The 23,585-nt window shown below is 42.1% G+C and overlaps 1 protein-coding gene across 4 annotated transcripts in view; it reads left to right on the forward strand.

Moving 5' to 3' along the window:
• Nucleotides 1–19,097, forward strand: part of LOC149109737 (uncharacterized) — an 84,385-nt gene extending 65,288 nt beyond the window's left edge. For all 4 annotated transcript variants that reach the window (XM_089293999.1, XM_089293997.1, XM_089294000.1 and 1 more), the window contains 2 exons: nucleotides 4,467–4,580; nucleotides 11,069–19,097. In XM_089293999.1, coding sequence (XP_089150125.1) covers nucleotides 4,467–4,580; nucleotides 11,069–13,242 — 2,288 coding nt within the window. In that variant the 3' untranslated portion in view covers nucleotides 13,243–19,097. The remainder of the gene's footprint in view (nucleotides 1–4,466; nucleotides 4,581–11,068) is intronic.
• Nucleotides 19,098–23,585: the final 4,488 nt, after the last annotated feature.

Raw genomic sequence — 23,585 nt, forward strand, 5'->3', positions numbered from 1 at the left:
CTCGACGGAGGACTGGGATCGGTCTCACGGATTTCCAAGACGACACAAATCACGCCAGGGTCACGCCAAAAATTGTCATGCAACTTCAAACTCGATACTTACAGTGTCCTGTGGTCCTAAACGACAGAAGTCCGTCCGGCAAGCGGCCATGTTGAAGACTGAGAGACTTGGGTCCGAGTTCTGACTATAGGGCGGCTATTCCAAAGCATCCTGGGACGGTGACATCATCGGGAACCAATCAAAGGAAAGAAGTCAGAATGAATTGAAATACTTACAGTTGTTGGCTTCCTCAGTCCCCCTCTCTTAAGGAGAGTATCAAACCAAACATGACACAATGTCAAATGTCACGAACTTTAATATCAAAACTTTTGCGCCAGCATTAAAAGATATGACGTCATCGTCGTGTTGATCGAGTAAAAGGACCGGTTTCAATCGTCATCACACAATTTTTCATATGAACTTTAATGTCCAAATTGTTAGGGCGCAAAATACAGAAAGCTGGTCATTGTGTCTCAAATAAGATAACACTATTAAAAAAATGGAACAGAAATAATTTTATCTAGCGTGAATGCAATCCTTGACGAGTAACGAATAATAAGCGAAGGCAAAAATATATAGGGTAAAAGGTGAGAAGAAAAAAAGTACAATTGAAATACTTAAGTGGAAATGAATTGCTAATGGCGGTTTGCAATAAAATCTAAACTTCTTGATCTCGACTGTTCCCTTGAGAAAAGTATCATTCAAAGGAATCTTGAACAAACAAAAGGCATTTTGGGCGACCATTAAAGAATTAACATAATTAGTCAGAGATGAAACATGGAATAAATTAAAACCGAAAAGCACATGTTTAGAATCTGAAATCATGATAGACTGTATCTTAACCCTTGAGAATAAAATCAAAAGAATTTCCAACAAACGTTTGGCGCTTGAAGTAAAGATTTAACTTCATTTACAAACACTGCAAATCGCTCCTAATTCAACAATTATAGTTGTCTAAGCGGGTTTCCAATAGCGCCAGAAATAAGTCACTTACTTCAAACATAGTCCTTTCCTCCAAAGCGTCGCACAACTAGCAATCGCTCAACTCCATAGCCACGAAGACAGGAAAGAATGTTACGTTTAGAAAAGAAGACGTGTGCTGAACGTTGTCACAAGTAAAATGAATTCTATCAAGACCGATTGACTTATAAACGGGTATTCAAAAAACAATAGACAATGTCACGTGGTTAACAACCAATGAGAGGATGGGGGATGGGGGGTACGCGATATCACGTGGTCAAGAATCAATGAGAAGACGGGGGGATAAGGGGTTATACCGAACAGTAATGTCATTAAATTGTTTTAAGTAGAACAAATAGTCTGAGTCTATATAACGTTTATTGAATAATAACTCCAAAGAAAGAATTGATTATAATTTTAACTCTTAAAGTCTTGACCGACGGTATTCCACAAAGTGTTGGGAACTAAACTCGTTTCCAGTTTCTCAGATTCTTGGTCCCACCTCTTCCTCCTCCTCCTCCGCCTCCTCCTCCTCACGTCTTCCTCTTCCTCCTCGTCCTTCTCCTCCTCACCTCGTCCTCCTCGTCCCCCTCGTCCTCACCACCTCCTCCTCCTCGTCCTCCTACTCCACCACCACCACCTCCTCTTCCTCCTTCTCCACCTCCTCGTCCTTCTCCTCGTCCTCCTCCTCCTGGTCCTCCTCCTCGTACTCACCTCCTCTTGCATCTCCTCCTCTTCCTCCACCACCACCACCTCCTCCTCCTCGTCCTCGTCCTCCTGCTCACCTCCTCCTCCTCCAACTCCTCCTCCTCCACCTCCTCACCTCCTCCTCCTCCCTTTCCTCCTCCTCCTCCACCTTCTCAACTCCTCCTCGTCCTCCTCCTCCCTTTTCTCCTCCTCTTCCTCCTCCCCCTCAAGTCCTCTGTTTTCCCTTTCTTCCAGGATCGTAACGATCAACTAAATCATCAATAATTATTTACCAAGAATAAAACTAATGCTTCAGCTGCCCTAATTCAATTAAAGTAATGAGTCTGTAGGCGAAACATGTCGTTATGCATTCTTTTTATTCTTGGCAAATAATTATTGATGATTTAGTTGATCGTTACGATCCTGGAAGAAAGGGAAAACAAAGGACTTGAGGAGGAATAGGATGAAAGGTGGGAGAGGAGGAGGAGTTGAGAAGGTGGAGGAGGAGGAGGAAAGGAAGGAGGAGGAGTTGAGGAGGTGGAAGAGGAGGAGGAGGAGTAAGAGGAGCAGGAGGGGGTGGAGGAGGAGGGGGAGGTCGACGAGGAGGAGGAAGAGGTGAGGGGGTGGAGGAGGACGAGGAGGTGAGGAGGACGAGGACAAGGAGGTGGTGGTGGTGGAGGAGGAGGAGTTGGAGGAGGAGGAGGTGAGCAGGAGGACGAGGACGAGGAGGAGGAGGTGGTGGTGGTGGAGGAAGAGGAGGAGATGCAAGAGGAGGAGGAGATGCAAGAGGAGGAGGAGGTGGAGGAGGAAGAGGAGGAAGAGGTGAGGAGGTGAGGAGGAGAAGGAGGAGGAGGACGAGGAGGAGGTGAGTACGAGGAGGAGGACCAGGAGGAGGAGGACGAGGAGAAGGACGAGGAGGTGGAGAAGGAGGAAGAGGAGGTGGTGGTGGTGGAGTAGGAGGACGAGGAGGAGGAGGTGGTGAGGACGAGGGGGACGAGGAGGACGAGGTGAGGAGGAGAAGGACGAGGAGGAAGAGGAAGACGTGAGGAGGAGGAGGCGGAGGAGGAGGAGGAAGAGGTGGGACCAAGAATCTGAGAAACTGGAAACGAGTTTAGTTCCCAACACTTTGTGGAATACCGTCGGTCAAGACTTTAAGAGTTAAAATTATAATCAATTCTTTCTTTGGAGTTATTATTCAATAAACGTTATATAGACTCAGACTATTTGTTCTACTTAAAACAATTTAATGACATTACTGTTCGGTATAACCCCTTATCCCCCCGTCTTCTCATTGATTCTTGACCACGTGATATCGCGTACCCCCCATCCCCCATCCTCTCATTGGTTGTTAACCACGTGACATTGTCTATTGTTTTTTGAATACCCGTTTATAAGTCAATCGGTCTTGATAGAATTCATTTTACTTGTGACAACGTTCAGCACACGTCTTCTTTTCTAAACGTAACATTCTTTCCTGTCTTCGTGGCTATGGAGTTGAGCGATTGCTAGTTGTGCGACGCTTTGGAGGAAAGGACTATGTTTGAAGTAAGTGACTTATTTCTGGCGCTATTGGAAACCCGCTTAGACAACTATAATTGTTGAATTAGGAGCGATTTGCAGTGTTTGTAAATGAAGTTAAATCTTTACTTCAAGCGCCAAACGTTTGTTGGAAATTCTTTTGATTTTATTCTCAAGGGTTAAGATACAGTCTATCATGATTTCAGATTCTAAACATGTGCTTTTCGGTTTTAATTTATTCCATGTTTCATCTCTGACTAATTATGTTAATTCTTTAATGGTCGCCCAAAATGCCTTTTGTTTGTTCAAGATTCCTTTGAATGATACTTTTCTCAAGGGAACAGTCGAGATCAAGAAGTTTAGATTTTATTGCAAACCGCCATTAGCAATTCATTTCCACTTAAGAGTGCCTGCCTGTAAAAATCAGACAAATTCTTAATTTCGCGGCAAGGGTCGAAAATTCGATTTCGCTCATATTCTTATGGTAGATAGGCTAGGGCATGACAAAAACTACTGGATAGTTTTTTTTCGCAAAATATCCTTTTATTTCAAAGAAATATGCAAATTACCAAATTTCGTTAAAATCGTCATTTGACGCACCATTTTATTAAGCAAGTTTGAGAGCCTCGCATGCAAAACCACATCATTCTTCCGTCTTTAAAACACTCAAATATTTTTGTGCAATGTTTAAATGTGTACTGGGTTGATTTTAGGGAAAGTTGCGTTGTCGTTTTGGGTGCAAAATAATTAAATTCGAAGACATATATTTCATTCACTTAAAAGTACTTCGTGAATATAATTAATTTTCACCATGTGCGAAACCTTCAAATGGATCAAGCTTCTGGTGGTTGAATCGCAGGAGGATGGTCTACAGATTCCTGTAAAAATTTCTTTGGGCAAATGATTGTGAGCGACGCGAGAGCTTTTCAAAGTTTGTCAAAGTTTGGAAATCCGTGAGACCGATCCCAGTCCTCCGTCGAGGCTGGTGGGCTGTTTTCCAACATGGCCTACTTTCGTGGGTGCCGCCATCTTGAATTCTTAATTCGGCTCCGGATTGGCTAAAATTTGTGGCGGCCATCTTAGATTTGGAGAACGACAGCATCCATTGTTCTCCAAACAATAGCCTATTGTCTTTCTCGGCTCCTGATTGGTTACTGCCCATATGAGCCACCATTACTACTTAAAAAAAACACCCAGGAATATGTTACTGGTTACTTAAAAGTGTGAATTAAGGTTTAAAAAGACTATATGTTTATTCTTAGCAAACAGCAGAGAAAACCTTGAGCAGATGAAAGAGGAAATTGCAGACATCAAAGAAAAGTTGGACACTTTAATGAACCCACTTCCTCTAAAAAAAAAGAAACAGAAGATGGAAGGTAAGATCTACTTTTTTAGCGGGAGCGGGGCAGACAATTGGACAGCTGTTGCGGTTCTCTTTCGGTTCAGTGTATAAGTTTCATTTTCTATTAAGAGGATAAAGGATGTATTAAGTTATTCAAGTTATTGCCTTGGTTCTATATTACGCTTATGAGCCCCACTGTTTTGTTGGTGTTTTTGGGACGGAGTGGCTATCAATCTGCTTATAGAAAATGTTACCTGAACAGTGACGGTAGTTGTTTGTTTTGGTATCACCATCGCCCTGAAGTAAGTCAAAACATAAAACTGTTGTTGTGATAGAAATTCCTTTGAATTATAAAAGATCTTCTTCTATCTTCTGCTTTTCGGTTTTCGTTTTACCAAATTATTTTCATATATATGCATATAAAATGTCAGGAGGCTTAAAGGACTTCCGTTTGGTGCGAAACGACAAAAAAAACAACGGTCTTAAAAGTTTCCGATCTTTATTATGAAAATTAAGGCTGTGTTGCACTGTGCTTTATGGTGTGAGGAGAGAAAATTAGATAATTAAGTACGTTTTACATATTCGCTTTCGCTATCAGAAAATATAGAAATCCAACATAGATATATTTGTTTTAGTTCGTTTTGCGTTTCTGAGTTACAGGTTACTGTTCCAGTTCATTGACCGTACCAAACACCTGCTGTTTTGTGTAAGATCATAACTGTAGTTAGAACCGAACTGTAATTACTACCTGCGATAGTCTTTTGTTAAACTGTTATCTACCTGTATTGTTTTGAAAGTTATTAATCTTGTAAACGTCGAATTCCGTTATAGCCAATCGAGCTTTCTGAGATGTATTAGATAATGTTTAGTTAAGAATTTTTAATAGCTTTACGCGATCCTTTAGAATTGTGCTTTCGGCTTAAATAGTCGTGCCTTGTAAAATATTCTTTGGTTACGTTCTGGTTATAGTCGGGTACGTTCCGAGTACCTTAGTGGATTAAACTCTACTGTTGGACTCAAGAACCGTGTATTCTCTGTCTTCCCATTGGATTGTTTTGCTGTAACAGATCCCGAGTCCTCTAGGAGTCTGACAAACTCCGTCGCTGCAAGCGTGTTTCCCTCTGGATTGTTGTAACAAGGATAACAACCTTAAGCGGCCCAAAAACGTGTTATCACATTGGTGGAGATTCAGTGTAGTTACAGCAAGCTTTCCGGGAAGAGGCAAAGAAATAGACGAATGTAACCCCTTGGAGCGACGGATAAAGAATCGTCCAAGTAAGTCCGTAGATTTTGTACATAAAGAGGTTCTTCAAGAAGAAGAGTAAGCCGTATTACTTGTGAAGCCAGTGGAGCATCTATATCAGTATTCGTACGCTAGTACCCCGAAGAGTAAAACAGATGCTTGTGTGAGTTGCGATTTGCCATTTGATGAAAGTGAGATAGCCCCTGAGTTGCGAAGAGGAAATTCCAGTGTTGACACGCCCGACTCTCGCCGTGGAGAAGAAGAGAGTCATCGAGCGAACTGTACAAATTTAGAAACAGTTGATATTAGCATTGACGGAGGTGCTAGTGGAATTCCGTCGACACCGCCCCAGAATACGGAAAAAGAGACAATTGAACCAGCAGTGGAGGAATATCGCAATCAGGAGTCAATTTATAATAAAACTATAGAAAAAGGAAAAGAAAAAGAACGATCAAAAGAGGATTCAGAAGACACTGTTTTTGCAACAGGTGGTCTACAGGAACCAGTTATTAACTCACCCGCAGATATTTATAAACACTTTCCCCGAGGAGTAATCTTTGAGGACGAACTTCGGGAAAGACTTAGCGAAACAGAAAGTTCAAGTTCAGAAGAAATTGGCAGTAGAGAAAACACTATCGACTCTGACGACCAATTTAGTGACGACAACGCTGCACGTTCGTTCCACAACACCCAGAAAGCAGGTACCGGTCCTCCTAGTAGTACTGCTAAGAAAATGTTTAGTCAAGAAACACCGGAAGAAGCAGCAGCTGAGTTATTACATTCATATGAACAAACACTAAACAACTTGGCACAAAAGATGCTCATCAAAGATGTATGCATTGACAAGTTCCATGGCCGAGATAATGAAGATATCACGCGTTGGTTTGAAAAGCTGGAACTGTTATTAACCACCAAAGGAATTGAAAAGACTGGTCCATTGGCTCTAGCCCAAATTGTTAATAACTTGAGCGGGCCAGCGGAAACCTTCCTTTTTGAGCTGCCAGCTGAGGAAAGAGAGAGCTTTGAAAAGTTGAAGTGTGCGCTTATGAAACGTTATGCCACCAAGGACCGTACATGGGCTAAGCGCCAACGCCTTATTTCGCGACGTCAAGGAGCCAATGAACTGCTGTTTGATTACGTAAATGACATGCATGAACTCTTTGGTGGGCTGCACTTAGCGGAAGTGGATAAAGTGACATATTTCGTAGAAGGATTATTACCATCAATGAAAGTTGAAGTTCTCAAGAAAATGCCAGAAACCCTGCTAGAAGCAGAACAATATGCCAGAACTTTGGACTCAATTAACAAGCGCGTAAGCCAAACCAGTGAAAATAGTCAAATGGATAGATTGATAAACGCGCTAATGATTAATGGACAGTTACCAGCTGTGGCGACGGGTACCAATTCTCAACCAGTGGATCAACAGATACAATCAATAAACACAAAGTTAGATGTGTTGGCTAGCAAATTAGAAGGTGTTGCCCACAAGAAAGTCAACTCAGAAAAGTTGGCCGCCTATGCTGCGCCTGAAAACAGTGAACAAGGGGTAATGATGGGAATGATTGAAGATCTACGTGATGCGATGGAGTCTCTAGACCGACGTGTAGAAGCCCGTATTAACAACCTCTCTAGACGAATACCACATACCAGATATAACCTCCCACTACCGAGACAGCGACCTTCCTGTTATAACTGTGGTGCCACCGGTCACTTCGCACAAAGTTGCCCACAGCGAGAGTACCATCTGACAGCTGACCAGTACATAGCACGTGAGCCTAAACGAAGCGTACAACCACCTGGATACCAGAATAATTCAGAGTACCAGCCAAGACAAAGAGAAATTATGCCTCCAGAGCAACGGGATAACCCTATTGCCACCTCAGATTGTTATGGGTCCATAGCTAGTTACGACTATGTAAAGAAAGACGAACCCGAGGTAGCGACTCAGAACACGGAGAAGACAGCACACCCAGTTAGACGTACATCGCTGAAGCGAGAGCAGCCAAATCCAGGCCGACCTAAGGAGGTGAGGTCCACAATCCAAAAGACAGAAATGCCTGGTCGAGACAAAGAACCAACAAATACCCAGCACAGAGAAATTCAACAAGAGGTAGGCGAGGTATCGAGAGCAGAAAATACCGGCCCAAAGGTCAAAAGTCCTGCAACGCATGTGCCACCACAAGGCCCGCCACAATGCGAAGTTCCTGTTGCGAAGAACCAGAGCCAACCGGTCAAGCCAAAGCAAGTAGTTGTTAACAAATCCGATGACCAATGCCCACAACAAAACAAGGTTTTCCCTACACAGTCATTTACAAGGAGCAACAATCCTCCTGTTTTTGATAGAAACACAAAGTCATATTATGGTTCAGGTTTAGCTAGACGAACTGGTATTCCACTTGGTCCTGTGATACAACGAGGAGAAGCTTACGTGAATGCGTTTACAGCGAATGCAGAAAACAAGCCAATCAAAAAGTATGTGAATCGACCCAATAAACAGAGGCACGAGATCCCTGTCCCTCCTCGCCATGCACAAAGTTCCAGTTATTTGCCAGAGGTGCAAGCACAACCACAAGATTCAGCCAAATTACCAGACCCAGGAAAAGAAATTACAGAAACTATTACGCAATCAAATGAAAGTCAGGAGCAGAAAGTAAAGCGTAAAGTGAGGATCAGTCGCATAGATCAGTCTCAGCCAGGAAAAATACCCGAGAAACAAGATTCAGGGAACCAGAACGGTCTCTACAGAAAGGCAATGATATCAGATTCTCTTGGAAACACGAGTTCAGACCTGAAAACCGGTGATCTTACGATAGCTGGAGATCTTGAAGGTCAATTAATTAAGTTACTTGTAGACACTGGAGCATGTGTTTCAGCGATAGACGAGCAGCTTGTGAGGAAGATATATGGCTCGCAGCCGGACCACATAACAGATGGGCTCGTGCCGTCCGTCAAGACAGTCAATGGAGAAAAAGTCCCGGTCCTGGGAAAGATTGACGTTCCTGTGAAGTTAAATGGCATTGTGTACCAAACCCAGTTCCACGTAATACAAAGCCTTGCTCACGAAGGCATACTTGGGCGCGATTTCTTACAAGAGCACGGAGCGGTCATAGATTTGAAAAACAGCTCTCTGACTTTAAAAGACAGGCCCTCGAAACTGAGCACTACGTCTACTTCAGGAAATGATCGTGTGATGGGAACCTTCGTCTTCCCCTTTCCAACGAAATCTACACTAGAAAGAGGCACCTCTTCTACTGATTACATGAAGAGTGATCTCAAGATTTTCCTAGGAAAAGAGAAGTATCAAAAGAATACACATCAGTGTTCTTTCAAATGGTCATTTTGGATCTTCCTACTTGCTGTATTTTACCTGTTTATGTCCTCGCGAGCCCACAGGTTAGACGAATCGCACTTAGCAGAACGAGAGAGTAAAAGAAAGCCCTGCTTTGCCACACAGTATCAAGTCAAAACTCAAGAAAAAGCTTTTGTGACGTCCCTTGATCACCACAGCAAGTGGTTTGCCAAGACATTCGCCCATAATTGGCACGACCCTTACATAAGTGGTGGTTGCACGCCTTATTTGGCACACTTGAAGGATAATTCATACCGTACAGATGACAAGGAAAATGAATGTGACGTGCTACTGTTAACTACATAGAGCTAAAGTTATTCAGAGAAATTGCGAAGACCGTTTAAACTAAGATCTGAGAACCATTAGGATTAAAAAAGATTAAGAGATGACCGACCAGGATAGTATAGACCCAAGAAAAAAAAATGTAGCTGTCAACACATTGATTATTAAGTCTGACGCGATCGCGAGTACTCGAAGTGTCATAAATGAAGAAGTACCTTGAGATACATAACAAAGATAAGAAAAGCAACATAAATCATCAATATTTAAAATTACGTTACAAGCTAAGAAGCAAATACTGAGGTATGTTAGTTGCTAAGCGAGTACCTCTAAACCATAGAACATAGTCAGAGATTGATTTGTCAAAGTTGTTAATATGAAAACGAACAAGTGATAAAGCTTTTAGTTTATTTAGAACCCCCGAGAGCATCATATCCGCTAGCTCGGTTATGGCCGCGGTTCTGGCCACGAGGAAAATCAAATACAAAATTACAAAAAGTTAAAACCAACAAGAAAAACTATATATATTTTTGCTTCGCTATTGACGTTCAAATGATTGTACTTTTAATTTTTATTGCTTGACTCAGGAGAGTTTCAAGCTAAGGTTGGAGGAATGTGAGGAGAGAAAATTAGATAATTAAGTACGTTTTACATATTCGCTTTCGCTATCAGAAAATATAGAAATCCAACATAGATATATTTGTTTTAGTTCGTTTTGCGTTTCTGAGTTACAGGTTACTGTTCCAGTTCATTGACCGTACCAAACACCTGCTGTTTTGTGTAAGATCATAACTGTAGTTAGAACCGAACTGTAATTACTACCTGCGATAGTCTTTTGTTAAACTGTTATCTACCTGTATTGTTTTGAAAGTTATTAATCTTGTAAACGTCGAATTCCGTTATAGCCAATCGAGCTTTCTGAGATGTATTAGATAATGTTTAGTTAAGAATTTTTAATAGCTTTACGCGATCCTTTAGAATTGTGCTTTCGGCTTAAATAGTCGTGCCTTGTAAAATATTCTTTGGTTACGTTCTGGTTATAGTCGGGTACGTTCCGAGTACCTTAGTGGATTAAACTCTACTGTTGGACTCAAGAACCGTGTATTCTCTGTCTTCCCATTGGATTGTTTTGCTGTAACAGATCCCGAGTCCTCTAGGAGTCTGACAAACTCCGTCGCTGCAAGCGTGTTTCCCTCTGGATTGTTGTAACAAGGATAACAACCTTAAGCGGCCCAAAAACGTGTTATCACAATGGTGAAGGTGACCTAAGATTTTCAACTGAAACCGGCAATATTCTGCCCTTTCTCCATGAAGACTAGAAACACAATTTGTGAAACCAGAAACATATCAGAAAATTTCTTTAACAAAATTAAAAAAACCTAGTAGTAGATATTTCTCATGTAAATATCCCAAGATAGTTAATGCTGAATATGTTTCTTGAATGTGGAAAATATTGAGATAGAAATTTTAAACAGATATATTACAAAAATTATGAATTAAAACTTAGTTCCCCTTTCCTTCTTTTGTCTATGTAATATTGATTGTTTGCATTTTTGCCTTAATGTAAGAAATAGATCGGTTTTAGGCCGCCTTAATTCATCTCTCTAGACAGAAAAGTTACTTGAAGTAGCTTCTATTTGATTACTTCTAGATGATTTTGATCCACCTGAGATTATCGACGCAATTCGCCAACTGTACATAGGCCGCGAGGGATGGGTCGCACCGTTTCCTTGGTGCGAAGAGTTTCACTTTCATCTTGATAGTATTTTTACTAGACTCAAAGTGGTCAGCAGGAAAAAAACAAGAGGAACAGCGACAGACAGCATCGTCAACATGTCTGGGATCTTTAAACTAGATGAAGAATGTGCACAACCAAGAACAGTGTTAATTGAAGGAAAGCCCGGCATGGGGAAAACCACTTACTGCAAGAAGATGGTATATGACTGGGCTACTGGAAAACAAGAAGAAGAAGATTGCTTTCCAAGGTTCGAAACAGTGTTGTTGCTGAAGTGTCGTGATATGAAGTCTAACCTATGGGAGGCCATTGATGATCAACTTCTGCCTCGAGATGTTGAAGAAGACGTTAGAGAGAGATTCTTCAACTTCATCCGCCAGAATCAGTCCAACGTTTTGCTTGTACTTGATGGATTGGATGAGGTTCCCACTCGTAAATTGCCAGTGTTCAAAGAAATCATTCAGGGTCGCAGAGAACTTCCAAAGTGTCGCGTGGTTGCTACGGCACGGCACGAGGCTGGGATTAAGTTACGAATACACTGTGACACCCTGCTGCAAATTGAAGGATTTACCGACGAAGACGCAAGAGAGTTTATCTTCAAGTACTTTAAAAACATGAAGAATTTGGCCGAGAAGCTCCTGTCCAAATTAAGACGGGATAAGAACCTGAGAGACATGGCGGCGAATCCTCTTAACACTGTGCTCCTTTGCCTCATTTGTGAAGAATTTGAAGGTATTTTCCCGGAACGTAGGACCCAACTGTACGTGGGAATCATAGAATGTATCCTTAGAAGATACAGAAACAAGCAAGGATTACCAGAAACCAACGAGGACCTCGTCAAAGTATACGACGCTCAACTGAAACATCTTGGCCAGATAGCTTTGAATGGTTTGCTTGAAGACAACTTGGACTTTGAGGAAAGTGAGCTTAAAAGTCATGCAGATGAATTACCTGTATTCGGATTTTTGTCAGTTCAGATCGGAGGCAGTAAACTAAGACCCCGTCGACACTACAGTTTTCTACACAAGAGTTTTCAAGAATGCTTCGCGGCAATCTATCTGTGTAGTCAGCTTCTCAATAAAGAGATCAGTGTCGACGAGTTAGCTGCTGATAGAAGATACCTTGAAGAGCTTGAAGAGGTCCTTTCATTTACATGTGGTATGGTAGCGGCACGTTGCGAGGAAACAGCAGAAGCCCTTATCAAGAGTATAACGGTTCAAGTGATTGACAAAGAATGCTTTCTTACCTTGCTTGGGTTCATTTCCGAATGTAGAAGAGAAGACAGCAGTTTTCATCTTAAAATGGCACGTGTTTCTGGCTCATTTCTCAAACTTCAAAGTCTTGATCTCGCAGATCAATTGCTTAGTGAGGGTCACGTTGGTCTTCTAGCTGAAGCACTCAAAGTATATTCAACGCTGACAAAGTTGAATTTGGATGGCAATGGCATTGGTGATCAAGGTGCTACTGGTCTTGCTGAAGCACTCAAAGTAAATTCAACGCTGACAGAGTTGAATTTGTATGGCAATGGCATTGGCGATCAAGGTGCTACTGGTCTTGCTGAAGCACTTAAAGTAAATTCAACGCTGACAGAGTTGAATTTGGATGGCAATGGCATTGGCGATCAAGGTACTACTGGTCTTGCTGAAGCACTCAAAGTAAATTCAACGCTGACAGAGTTGAATTTGTATGGCAATGGCATTGGCGATCAAGGTGCTACTGGTCTCGCTGAAGCACTCAAAGTAAATTCAACGCTGACAGAGTTGAATTTGGTTTTCAATGACATTGGTGATCAAGGTGCTACTGGTCTTGCTGAAGCACTCAAAGTAAATTCAACGCTGACAGAGTTGAATTTGGATCACAATGACATTGGTGATCAAGGTGCTACTGGTCTTGCTGAAGCACTTAAAGTAAATTCAACGCTGACAGAGTTGAATTTGCGTGGCAATCACATTAGAGGTAAAGGTGCTGCTGGTCTTGCTGAAGCACTTACAGTAAATTCAACGCTGACAGTGTTGTATTTGCCTGACAATCCCATTGGACTCGTTGACCTCCTCTGCTTGCGACATGATCATCGTTTCATCATCGTTTAGTAAACAATCGTCATATGATGAAGACTTGCTTGTTGTTCTGAGTGAAGACAGCTATGGCTGTCTATTTTAATCAAGTTTTTTCTACGTATTATAACTGATGTAAATAGATGGGTTTCATTATCGGGTTTTTTTCTGATGTGTACTGCATTACTGATAATTTCATTTCAAGTTCTTTTTGATTGTCATTGTCCAATTGTATACGAGTCCGTCGTATGTTTTCTATCAGTATATATCACCTCTTTATCTTAAGTGACGTCGGAACTGTATAATAAAAAAAATTCTACTACGTTCAAGACCTTGAAAGCATGTCATATTGGTTGTATCGTCATGTGAATATTTTATGCGCCATGAATGGATATGTGTGGGCATTGCTTCATTATGTCACGAATTATATGCTAAACATTTCCAGCGAATGAGATTAAGGTGATGGATTCCTTGGCTGTCGTGTGCTCTTATTGGGTGAGATCACCATCGGGAAAACATAACAATTTTCCTGGACAATTCTGTCCAAGGTGGAAAGGCGCAGTGAGGTCAACCTTATGTGAAGTACCAAAGAAACACATAAAAAGGATCTGGATTACAAAGAACAAGCTACAAGTAGCCCTGAAACCAAAGGAGCTAGGAGAGAAGAGTTCCCAATCCTTCTGTCACACCGTCTAAAAGGGTCGTGATAGCCTGGGTGCGTATTGATAATCGGTTCTCTGCGACGGTTGAATTCGGCGGTAACACAATTAAATTGTCAGATCTCAAGGAACTAATAGTTCAGGGAGTTCGCATGGCGCGCCATTCAATGAAGAAGGTTATAAGGGAGCTGTGAAATATCTTACGCAAGAAGTACGGCCATTCAGACTCCTGAAAGTAGCGGGAATTTATCTGATGAATCTTCTCGAGATGCGGCAATAATGGAGAGAAACGTGGCCTTATAAAACTGGTCTTATAAAACGCTATTATGTTATTGTAGAGTAGTTTCGTCGATGCAAGCTTGGATCCTGTGACTAGCGTCCGTGGTCCTTCGCGGAATTTACTGGAAGGTGAACGCAAGTGAACAGATACAAATGCGATGGTTAAAGCAAGTGATAGAAGTAACGGCCCTAAACGTTCTACACTTCCAAATGATCATAATTTCACTGGCAGGATCAACTTGTCAACGATTGCATCTGTTTTTTGGCACGGAACAAGTTTCTTCAGACTGTGATCAAGTTTCTACTCGTGCTGAACGTAAGGCATTTCTGGCGGGCAAAAAGGTTGTGTTTTAAGTGGGTAGTGGGTCAGCATAGCGTTAACAAATGTCCTCGTAAGTTCTCATGTCGTGTTTATCGTGGGAGACATCATACTTCCCTTTACCATCAATCCTAGGAACCTTCATCCGCTAGTCATGGTTGACGTCAATGGTCAGAAAAGTCCGTGCTCCCCTCTGAGGCGAGGCGAGTCACTCTTTAATGCCGTCTAGGTTGATCTCACTCAGTTGCGCGCAGTCAAAAACATAACGCGTGGCGTGGCTCAGAACACGAACGCTACTGGAGTACGACTTGTGCTTGCGACCCATTAGAAGAGACTTCGCGTTGAGCACGCGTGCCAGGGAAATTGACAGAAAGGAGATAATTATTGATGCTAGACAACCCTCATTATGTAGAGCGGTCGCGAATTGCCAGTAAATCTCATCTGTTAGGAGTCAAGTCAGGAGATCAGTCATTGGAAGACCCTCTACCGGTGTCACATCATCCTACGTGCAAACGGTACGCGCAGATCCCTACACGAAAGCGCGCGCTGCGCGTCGTGAAGAACCTGTTTCTGAATTTACCTGTTTGGCTGGGCTCTTATTGCACTAGGATCAAAACTGATATGGCTGCTGGCTTTCTCGCAGTGAATTCGATCAGCAATTATGAGCATCTATGCGCTCTAAATCTTCAGGGGTTGGTAGATACTCTCGCTCGTGATCAACAAGGAGTCCAGAAAGAGTTTCGCTAGCAACTGGTACGACATCGTCAAGAAGGCTGGTATCCAAATTACTCAGCATGGAAAAGCTATCGGTATGCGATGAAATAATCCATGATTAGCTTAATGAAAACGTGGTTGAGTCGACAGCCCACCGAGAGAGTTCTACATGCCCCTTTGAGCATGTCATCAGGGAAACAGCACAGCCTGCTGAGATGTGTGTAGTCTATGACTGCACTATGCGGGAGGAAAGAAAACGCCCTCTCTGAATGATTGCCTTGCGACTAGACTCGCCCTCAAGAACAAGATTCACCACGTCTCGGTTCTTGCTAGATTTCATTCGGTTGCGTTTGCTGGTAACATGAAAAAGACATCCCTGCGAGCGCGCGTTAGGGAGGGTGAGCCTGATGTTCTGCGATAAACTGGTTGTGGGATTTGCACTCCAGAGAATTCGAAATACAGATCTTGAGGTTCACCAGAGCACTTTCTTGTCTCACTCCTTCTCCTTTCTGCTAGGAGGTGCAATTTTCTCTAGTGGAATTTTTGCAGTTGCATAAATAGCAATCCTAGGTACTGGAGCTGGAAGAAAGCACTCGAGAGGATTCTAGCGACAATCAAGCCGCCTTCGCTAAGTAACCGTTAGGAACTACTACTTCCAGAGACGGGAGTTTTTGGCCCTAAAAACGCCAGGCAGTCTGTAAAGGTGTTCCATTCGTTTCCTCACGAAAATGCTGAGCTGATCAAAAGGAGGATTCTAGGAATGCTAGGTCGCACCTATGAATTCCTCGGTCTGGTTTGCCACACATGACCACAAGGAACTACTACTCTTGAAATGCTTGTGAACTGAAACAACAGGCCCGGGACGCTTCTCTACCCCATGAGCTTACAGCAAAATGAAGCGACAGGAGACTGACCTGCTCGTGAACATGGTGGTAAAGCGCACGCTAGCGTCCTATCAGCGCGGTAGAACTCAATGTCTTCGGATTGTCAAAAAGCCGTGAGGACTCAAAATAACCTGGAGAAGAACTGCAGGAAAAGAGCGGGCTTAAATTCCTCTCTCTTGGAGTGAGTCTCAAAAGGAGCCATAGGACTACACCAGCTGGAGGAATACTGTGCAGGCTATATGCATGACATGAAGCGAAAAGGACAGGTAATGATGAGCGCCGAAGCACGTCTTGCCATGCAGCGTTTGACAACACCAAGCCGGTGACTCGAACTGTTTACAGGACAAATGGCTGTAAGGTAAAGTCTGGATAGGAGTCAAGTGGCCCACCAGGCCAGAGCTTATCCCGGTTTCTGTAGCATGAAGCGACTAGGAGTATTTCTACTCCCCCCTGGTGGGATGCTAGTCCATCGCAGGGTTACGCCAGGATTACATCCGCCGGTACCCATTTGTGTACCTGGGTGGAGAAAGGCACTGTGAGAGCAGAGTGTCCTGCCCAAGAACACAACGCAATGTCCCCGGTCAGGGTTCGAACCCGGAGAGGAGCGCACTAACCATAAGGTAACCGAATACGCGTAACATGGCGCGAAAAGGACAGGTTATGGTGACCACAAAAGCATGTCTTGCGTGCGAGGAAAATCAAGGAACATACGATCGATGAGTGGAGACATGTACCTTCTCATCAGAATACTCCTTATCTCAAGCAGGCGTGGGGGTTCCGTAACCGATGCAGTATTTTGGTGGAGTAGACCCAAGTGGCCACTACAACAATGCGTGGCGGGCAAACCCTGTGACTACAACCAGTAGAGAATGCGAAATCGAGTCCAAAATAGTACGCGAGGTGATAGCAGAAGCTACGGTGGACTGGCAACCAGATGAATATGACCATTCACTTGGACGGCATGATCTACCAAAGGCCCTTCGAGTCTGCGCCTGGATCGCATGGTTTATACATAATTCCCACCAAGTGCTGCAGAAACGCTGGACTTGTGAGTACGCCACCACTGTATCGGAGTCTGCTGGCCAGAAACCCTGAGGATCGGTGATGTAGTCAATCTGTGTGAAGACGAAAGCAATCGTAGCAAGTGGCTGATAGGGATGGCAGTGTACCTGTTCAATGGTCGTGATGGAGTCATGCGTTCAGTGAAACCCCGTGCAGCGAAATCTTTCTTTGAGAGACCCGTCCAGCCCATCTGCCACTAAAGCTATCGTGCAACAGTCCCACAAGAACTCAACAGTCATCAGATCTGAACCCGGACGCACCACCTTCTCGACCGAGATGAGACGCGCGCCGAAGTTGCTGGTTGACCGCGCTTCCAGGATGCTATGCGAGATGAGGAGAGGTAGGAATTTAATTTACCCTCGTGGAAATTAATTTAGCAGAAATCTTTTATTATACGAATACCAAGTGTCTTTTCTCGGGTTATCGTTTGATATTGTGATTAAGTGTTCTAAACGACATCAGTTTCTTGCAGAAATCACGTGGGGGAGGGTGTCGGGACTGGACAAAGGACCTCGTTTACGTTTAAGCGCGTGACATCCTAGTGGTTGCCTTGTCAAGAAACTTTTGATTTTTTTATTTTAACAATGCGTGATGAGTGGTCAAGAGAAAATGTGCGTAGGCGTTGGTTCTTTTTGTCACATATTATCTTATAAACATTTTCAGCGAGAGAGGTTTTCTATATTTAAGGCGTTCTAGATCATTATAAGGCTGCTGGATTGCTTGGCTGTGCCATTATTGTGAGAGATTACGTGCGGTTGTGATTCTCAAGGAATGAAATCTAGAAACTATGGGTCTGTCCTATGTTCCCAGAATTAAATGACTAAGAACTAAAGTATTCATGCCCTGAAAGCTTGAGAAAATTCAATTTTTTTTTTTTTTTTTTGGGAGAGGGGGGATAATCAGAAAATGGAAGAGAGGCTTGTTTGGACATTGCTGTGAATACGTCGATGTCACTTTATTGGCAAAACAAATCTTATACTTCCTTCCTACCCCTATCCCTCCCCCATCATCAATATCGTTTAGCTTCAGCAAACATGGATGACATGGATGAGTAAAACAAACCAACACTGTGTGTGGTAGGGAGGGGAGGGGTATATTTGTGAGATTTGCATATTTCAGTTATTATCTCATAGAAGCAGAGAAGACAAGCGTTATTAATCAGTGGCCTGTCCTGCGTACAAGTCTACTAAGGCAGAAGATTATCAACCCAAATAAGGCGTTTACCAATCTCCTTGCTTCAAGGCTAGATGACGTCAGGGACTGTCCTATTTTACTGGACTTGATTCTCACTTTGTCTCCCTCAGCAGCAAAGTGTGAGAGAGGATCACTTAAAAAGTAATCTGCGAACAACTGTGACTCATAGCACCCTGTCAGGCTTGATAAGAAGACGCTCTTCAGACAGCACATGAAAGCGTACAATCCAAACCAAGCCACCAGTACCTTGTGTTGTGGAGCGAAGACAAAGAGGCACATTCTGTAGATATTCATTTTGACTTTTAACAATCTGAAACTTTCAGTAGATTTGTCCTAAGGGACTCTATCATGTTAGCAGTGCAAGCAAAGAACTTAAATGTTTTTTCCAGCTCTACTGTTCGGTCGTTTTTGTTGAAACTATTGATCATGAAAGCCTTCGTGATATCAAATTACTGCGTTTTACATCAGAAGGTTAGGCCCTATGTGCCACTGGGCATTCCGGGATTGAGTTAATGAGTGACATCACAAGGTTACAGTATTTAGAATTCTCGTTTTGATCTAATTCAAGAGAAGTTAAGTCGACATTTTCTGTAGTCAAATTAACTTCGATTAAGTTGTAACTGCAACTTCTAATGTTCCCGTGTAAAATCGAGCGTTTCTGTTACAATGTTTAAGGTTCAAGTTGTAAAGAAATTCATATTCGAGTGATTATAGTTCATATATTTGCCTGGTATCTTTAACTGTGTATTGTTCATAACCTAATAAATTAATTTCTATGTATTTTACCAGCAAATTTAATGCTTTGGGAATAGTTGATAGAGGGGACTGGTTATGAAGCCCGGCAAACATCAAAGGAGCAAACGAAGATTTATGTTGGAAGGTCTACGACAGTGCACAATCTTTTGTTTTGCGCTCATGCACTATGCATGAATTACATAACCAACACGTTTCTATTAGTTAGTTCCTCAGAACGGTGTAAACAACTATTGTGTTTTGTGCACCGTCAAGGCCAAAAAAGCGAACAAAAACATACAACAAAGAACTTTGTCGGGTTTCATAACCATTCCCCTCTATTAACTATGCTTTGGGTAACCCTTTAGAGGACTCGTGTCCCATCCAGGGTGGGGTGGGGAAATACTCTTAATCACTTCATGCTACAGAAACTTGGGATATGCGCCGACCTGATGGCCTCTGGATCTTAACGCAGAAAGGGAAGAGAAGGTGCTCTTATTTCAACCAATCAGAAGCAATCTTAAATTGGCTTTTGCGCGTTTTCCCGCGCTAGGCACGTGTTGCATAATTTATGCACTTGCTGAATTGTGAACGAAGATTCATAGAGCCAGCTACCATTTAGCCCTTTACTCTCTAAGAGTGCCATTTGGCACACAACTTAAAAACGTTGTGAATATTTGAGATATTTTTATGAAGTTTTGCCATGAAAATTGTCTTGTAAAGATCTGCTCATTGAAGGCTTAAAATTGTGACCCCCTCCTATCTAAGATATGGTTGACCACCCCCATAATTTTACAATTTCTTTTTTGAGATGCACATGGAATGCAAGACTTGTTTCACATCAAGCTTTGTACTATTGTACCAAGACCTGCTAAATAAGCCACGGATCGGGAGCATACCTATGATATTTGAGAACTGATACGTGTTGGAAGCTTTTTATTTTCACATTTCAAAACAATTTCTCTGAACATGACTACCTCTTTCATAACTGCTGATGTCAGTTCTTAAATAAGCTGATCAGTGGCTTTCAAATGGTATATTGTACACAGGCAGAGAGCCTTTTTTTGCTGATTTAGGATAAACTGTCGTTGGCCTAAGGGGGTAAAGGGTTAATAGTTCTTGTAGGAACAGCACCTTGTTCTCGAGATAACTTAACTGTTCCTAAGGGAATTTATTAAAACATGAGGCAAAGTGCTCACTCAGAAAATTCGGTCTCGTAATGTAATTGTAAAATAGGAACACATGTGGAAGTTGGAAGAACAGGAATGAACAACCGATCTTTTCCCACATCTGTTTCGAGTTTTTCCTAACTCTCCCAAGGTTTTTAATTGTTAAGGGGTAAATATTTTTGTCTGCGCTGGCCATTAATCAGGCTCCCGAAAATTGAGGCAGAAAAAAAATTCGGCGAGCTAAGCCACCCCAGGGTGTCCGAGGTTTTCCTTTAATGGGCTTTTCGTCCCCAAACCGCTCGCACTAGACCCTGCTAGGCTCGCTCCGTTCGCGCGTTTCTGTATTCGGCTTTTCCACCAGTCGACATCGTATTAAAAGTAGGAACTGAAATAATGAAAGATTTTTTTAAAAGGTACTCGGAGTTGTGATTTAACATCCAACACTGTAGCGTAACATTCACTGATAGCACGAGCAGTGATAGAAATGTAGACACTCTAAAAAATTAATATTTAAAAAAGGAAGTATTCTTTACAAGAGTTCAAGTAAACGAATACTATGACGCGCTGGGAAAGGGCCATTTCTGAAAAGTTTAAATGATATAGAGGAAATCGTCATTCCAATAAAGCGCGCTTTACCAACGATTTTTGTTTGCACTTTAATGGAAACTGTTATTAGAGATCTTTCCATTGGACACCTGAGCTAGTCAAGCTCCAATTTGGTAACTAAAAAGATAGGATGAACTGAGAACCAATCAGGTTCGAGAATTTGGTTTTCTTCAAATCGCTTAAGTTATTATTTTATTGCAAGTGCTCGAAGACAGAGCACAAGTCCATCAATAGAGGGTTTTTCTAAACAAGAAGCAAACATCTGCAAAGAATACAGATAAGGTAAGACTAAGAGCTTTTAGGTCCATTGTCGACCTTTCAGACGCACACCATCTCAACTTTCAAAACTCGATAACTGTCTGTTCGGTCAGGCATAGTGATTTACAGATACTAGAGATAGTAGGGAGTCTTCAAAACCGTTTGCTTGATTAATATTTGTGTTACCATGGCAATGAAAACAAGGTGTTTACAAATAGGCAATTCTCTCAACATCTACAATCAGCGACAAAACTGTTGAGAAATGTTTGCTAATTGAACTGTTTTCGATCAGACATCCGTACTTCCCGTGATAGAAAAAACACCTTTTGTACGCCCCCCGTTCCCCTCCCCTAGATCCGCCACTGAATAAGATTTGCTCGCTCTAGTTGTAACACTGGCAGACCACTCTATGTGTTCGTGGTTACTAAATATGAAAAGAACAGAATCTATGAGGGTTATGAAAAGCTCTGAACAGTGAATTCCCAATAAAGTTAAATGAAACGTTAATCAACCCATGTGTGGTGTTTTTTCGTCTTCCTGGGCCGTCTGAAGGGTCTTTTTACGAAAGTTTTTTTTTTTTTTAATGCTTTTGCTAACTTACAAAAATCACTTAGAATACATTAAAAAACCTGCTTACAATACTTTGCATTACATTACTTGCTTACGTACAATATGCAATAATTATTATTATGGCATAACCTACTTACACATTACGTCACTTAAGGACTTACACTACAGCTTAATTACTTACTTACAGAAAAAATAAAACTTCGCATAAATAACTTACAGACAGCCTTAACTGGTGAGAAAGAATTTCCACTTCTGTTGAAATTCCCCTTCACCATTCAACGTGCCAGCAATATATTTTTTTATCTCGATTTTATCCTGCACCAATGAGATGAAATCACTGAAAACGAACATAGTATTATTTAGTACGTTGATACATGGAAAATATTTGCTTGGCATTATGAGGTGGTTGAGGGTCAAACGGTGCGTACAGGGACGAGTAATTCCAGATAATACCTCTGGCTTGGAGAGAAGTGAACTCGCATTACTTGCGGTAGAATACCAACTTTGGAACTTATCCCAAAAAGAAGACGCTCGCGTGCAGCTAACAAACAAATGACATACGGTTTGACTATCAGGGGTGGGGGGGGGGGTGGGGGGGGGCAGAAAGGGCAGGATTGGGAGGCGACCTTTTTCATTTTGTAAAATATACTGTTCGTGGCTCTAATGTTGTGTATAATCTTGTGCTGAAATATTGCCAATTTAACTTCTTTTCTGGCTTTGAACGGCAGAAGATAAATTTTATTTAGATTCTCTTCGTGATATATCGATACCGTATGATACGAGTTTTTTTTTTCTGAAGTGGGAGGAGGAAGATTTTCAAGGGTTAACAGTTTGTCTCATACCATTTCGCACGTTATAGTACAGATTGGCCGCAGGGCTGCAGTAGAGTCGCCAGAATTAACGTGAAGGAGCTTCTTCCAACTTTGGGGGATCGTGGATATAAGGCCATGATATTGTAAAAAGTTGCAATTTAGCGTGTATTTATTGCGCAAGGAAAGGAAAGGCAGGAAGCAATTTTCATGCTCATCAAAGAGGTCTGAAATTTGCTTTATTCCTGCTCGGTACCATTGAATCAGATATACCATTTTTTGTCAATCGTAATGAATTTGTTTTTCCAGATTGTCTGCGACAGTATCTCGGTCTTGCTGTGAGGTGTCGTAGACACGATTTCTTGCCAATGCATGACGAATAATTTGTTTGTAAAATTCCAGAAGACAGCGATTAAGATCAAGAAGGTTTTAGTCATAATTACATTGACTGAGCTCAGTGCCGCCAACAGTAGAGAGAGATGATTTTAGAATATACTTCCACGCTGCGTCTAAGTCGGAGCACAGCCGTTTTACCCAAGTTAGTTTCAAAGCCTTATCGAATAGAACAAAATCTTTCATGCCAAGACCGCCATCCGATTTCTTCTTGATTAGTGTTGTCTTTTTTATTTTGGCGGGTTTTTTCTTCCAGATAAAATCGAACACTATTTTTTTGGAGTCTCCATAACGCTGGAGATGAATACAAGTTTGGAGAGGGTTAATGTTTTAACAATATTTATTCTTCCGTATATAGATAAGTCTCTTCGGGACCAAACACTTAAGGTTTTCTTTAGGGATCCTAATTTTGCATAGAAATGTTTCTTATGAGACAATTCAATATTGTAAGTAAAATGCACCCCTTGCGCGTAAACAGGATCATCGCTAGCGCTAATTTGAAGGTTGCAAATTGCGTCTTTCCTATGGCGCATGGAGCCAAGCCTTAGCGTTTCTGATTTTGCCTGATTTATTTTTAGGCCAGAGCACTTTCAAACAGTGAGAGTAAGTCAAATAAATTAGAAACTGACTGGACGTCGGCAAGCAGGGCAGTTGTGTCGTCAGCATATTGCGTGAGCTTGGCCTCTTCATTTCCCTGGATATATATGCCCTTGGTGTTTTTTGACCGTCTT

This window comes from Orbicella faveolata, unplaced genomic scaffold (assembly GCF_042242905.1).
Source record: "Orbicella faveolata isolate gen_17 unplaced genomic scaffold, um_ofav_v1 contig_25, whole genome shotgun sequence".
Lineage (NCBI taxonomy): Eukaryota > Metazoa > Cnidaria > Anthozoa > Scleractinia > Merulinidae > Orbicella > Orbicella faveolata.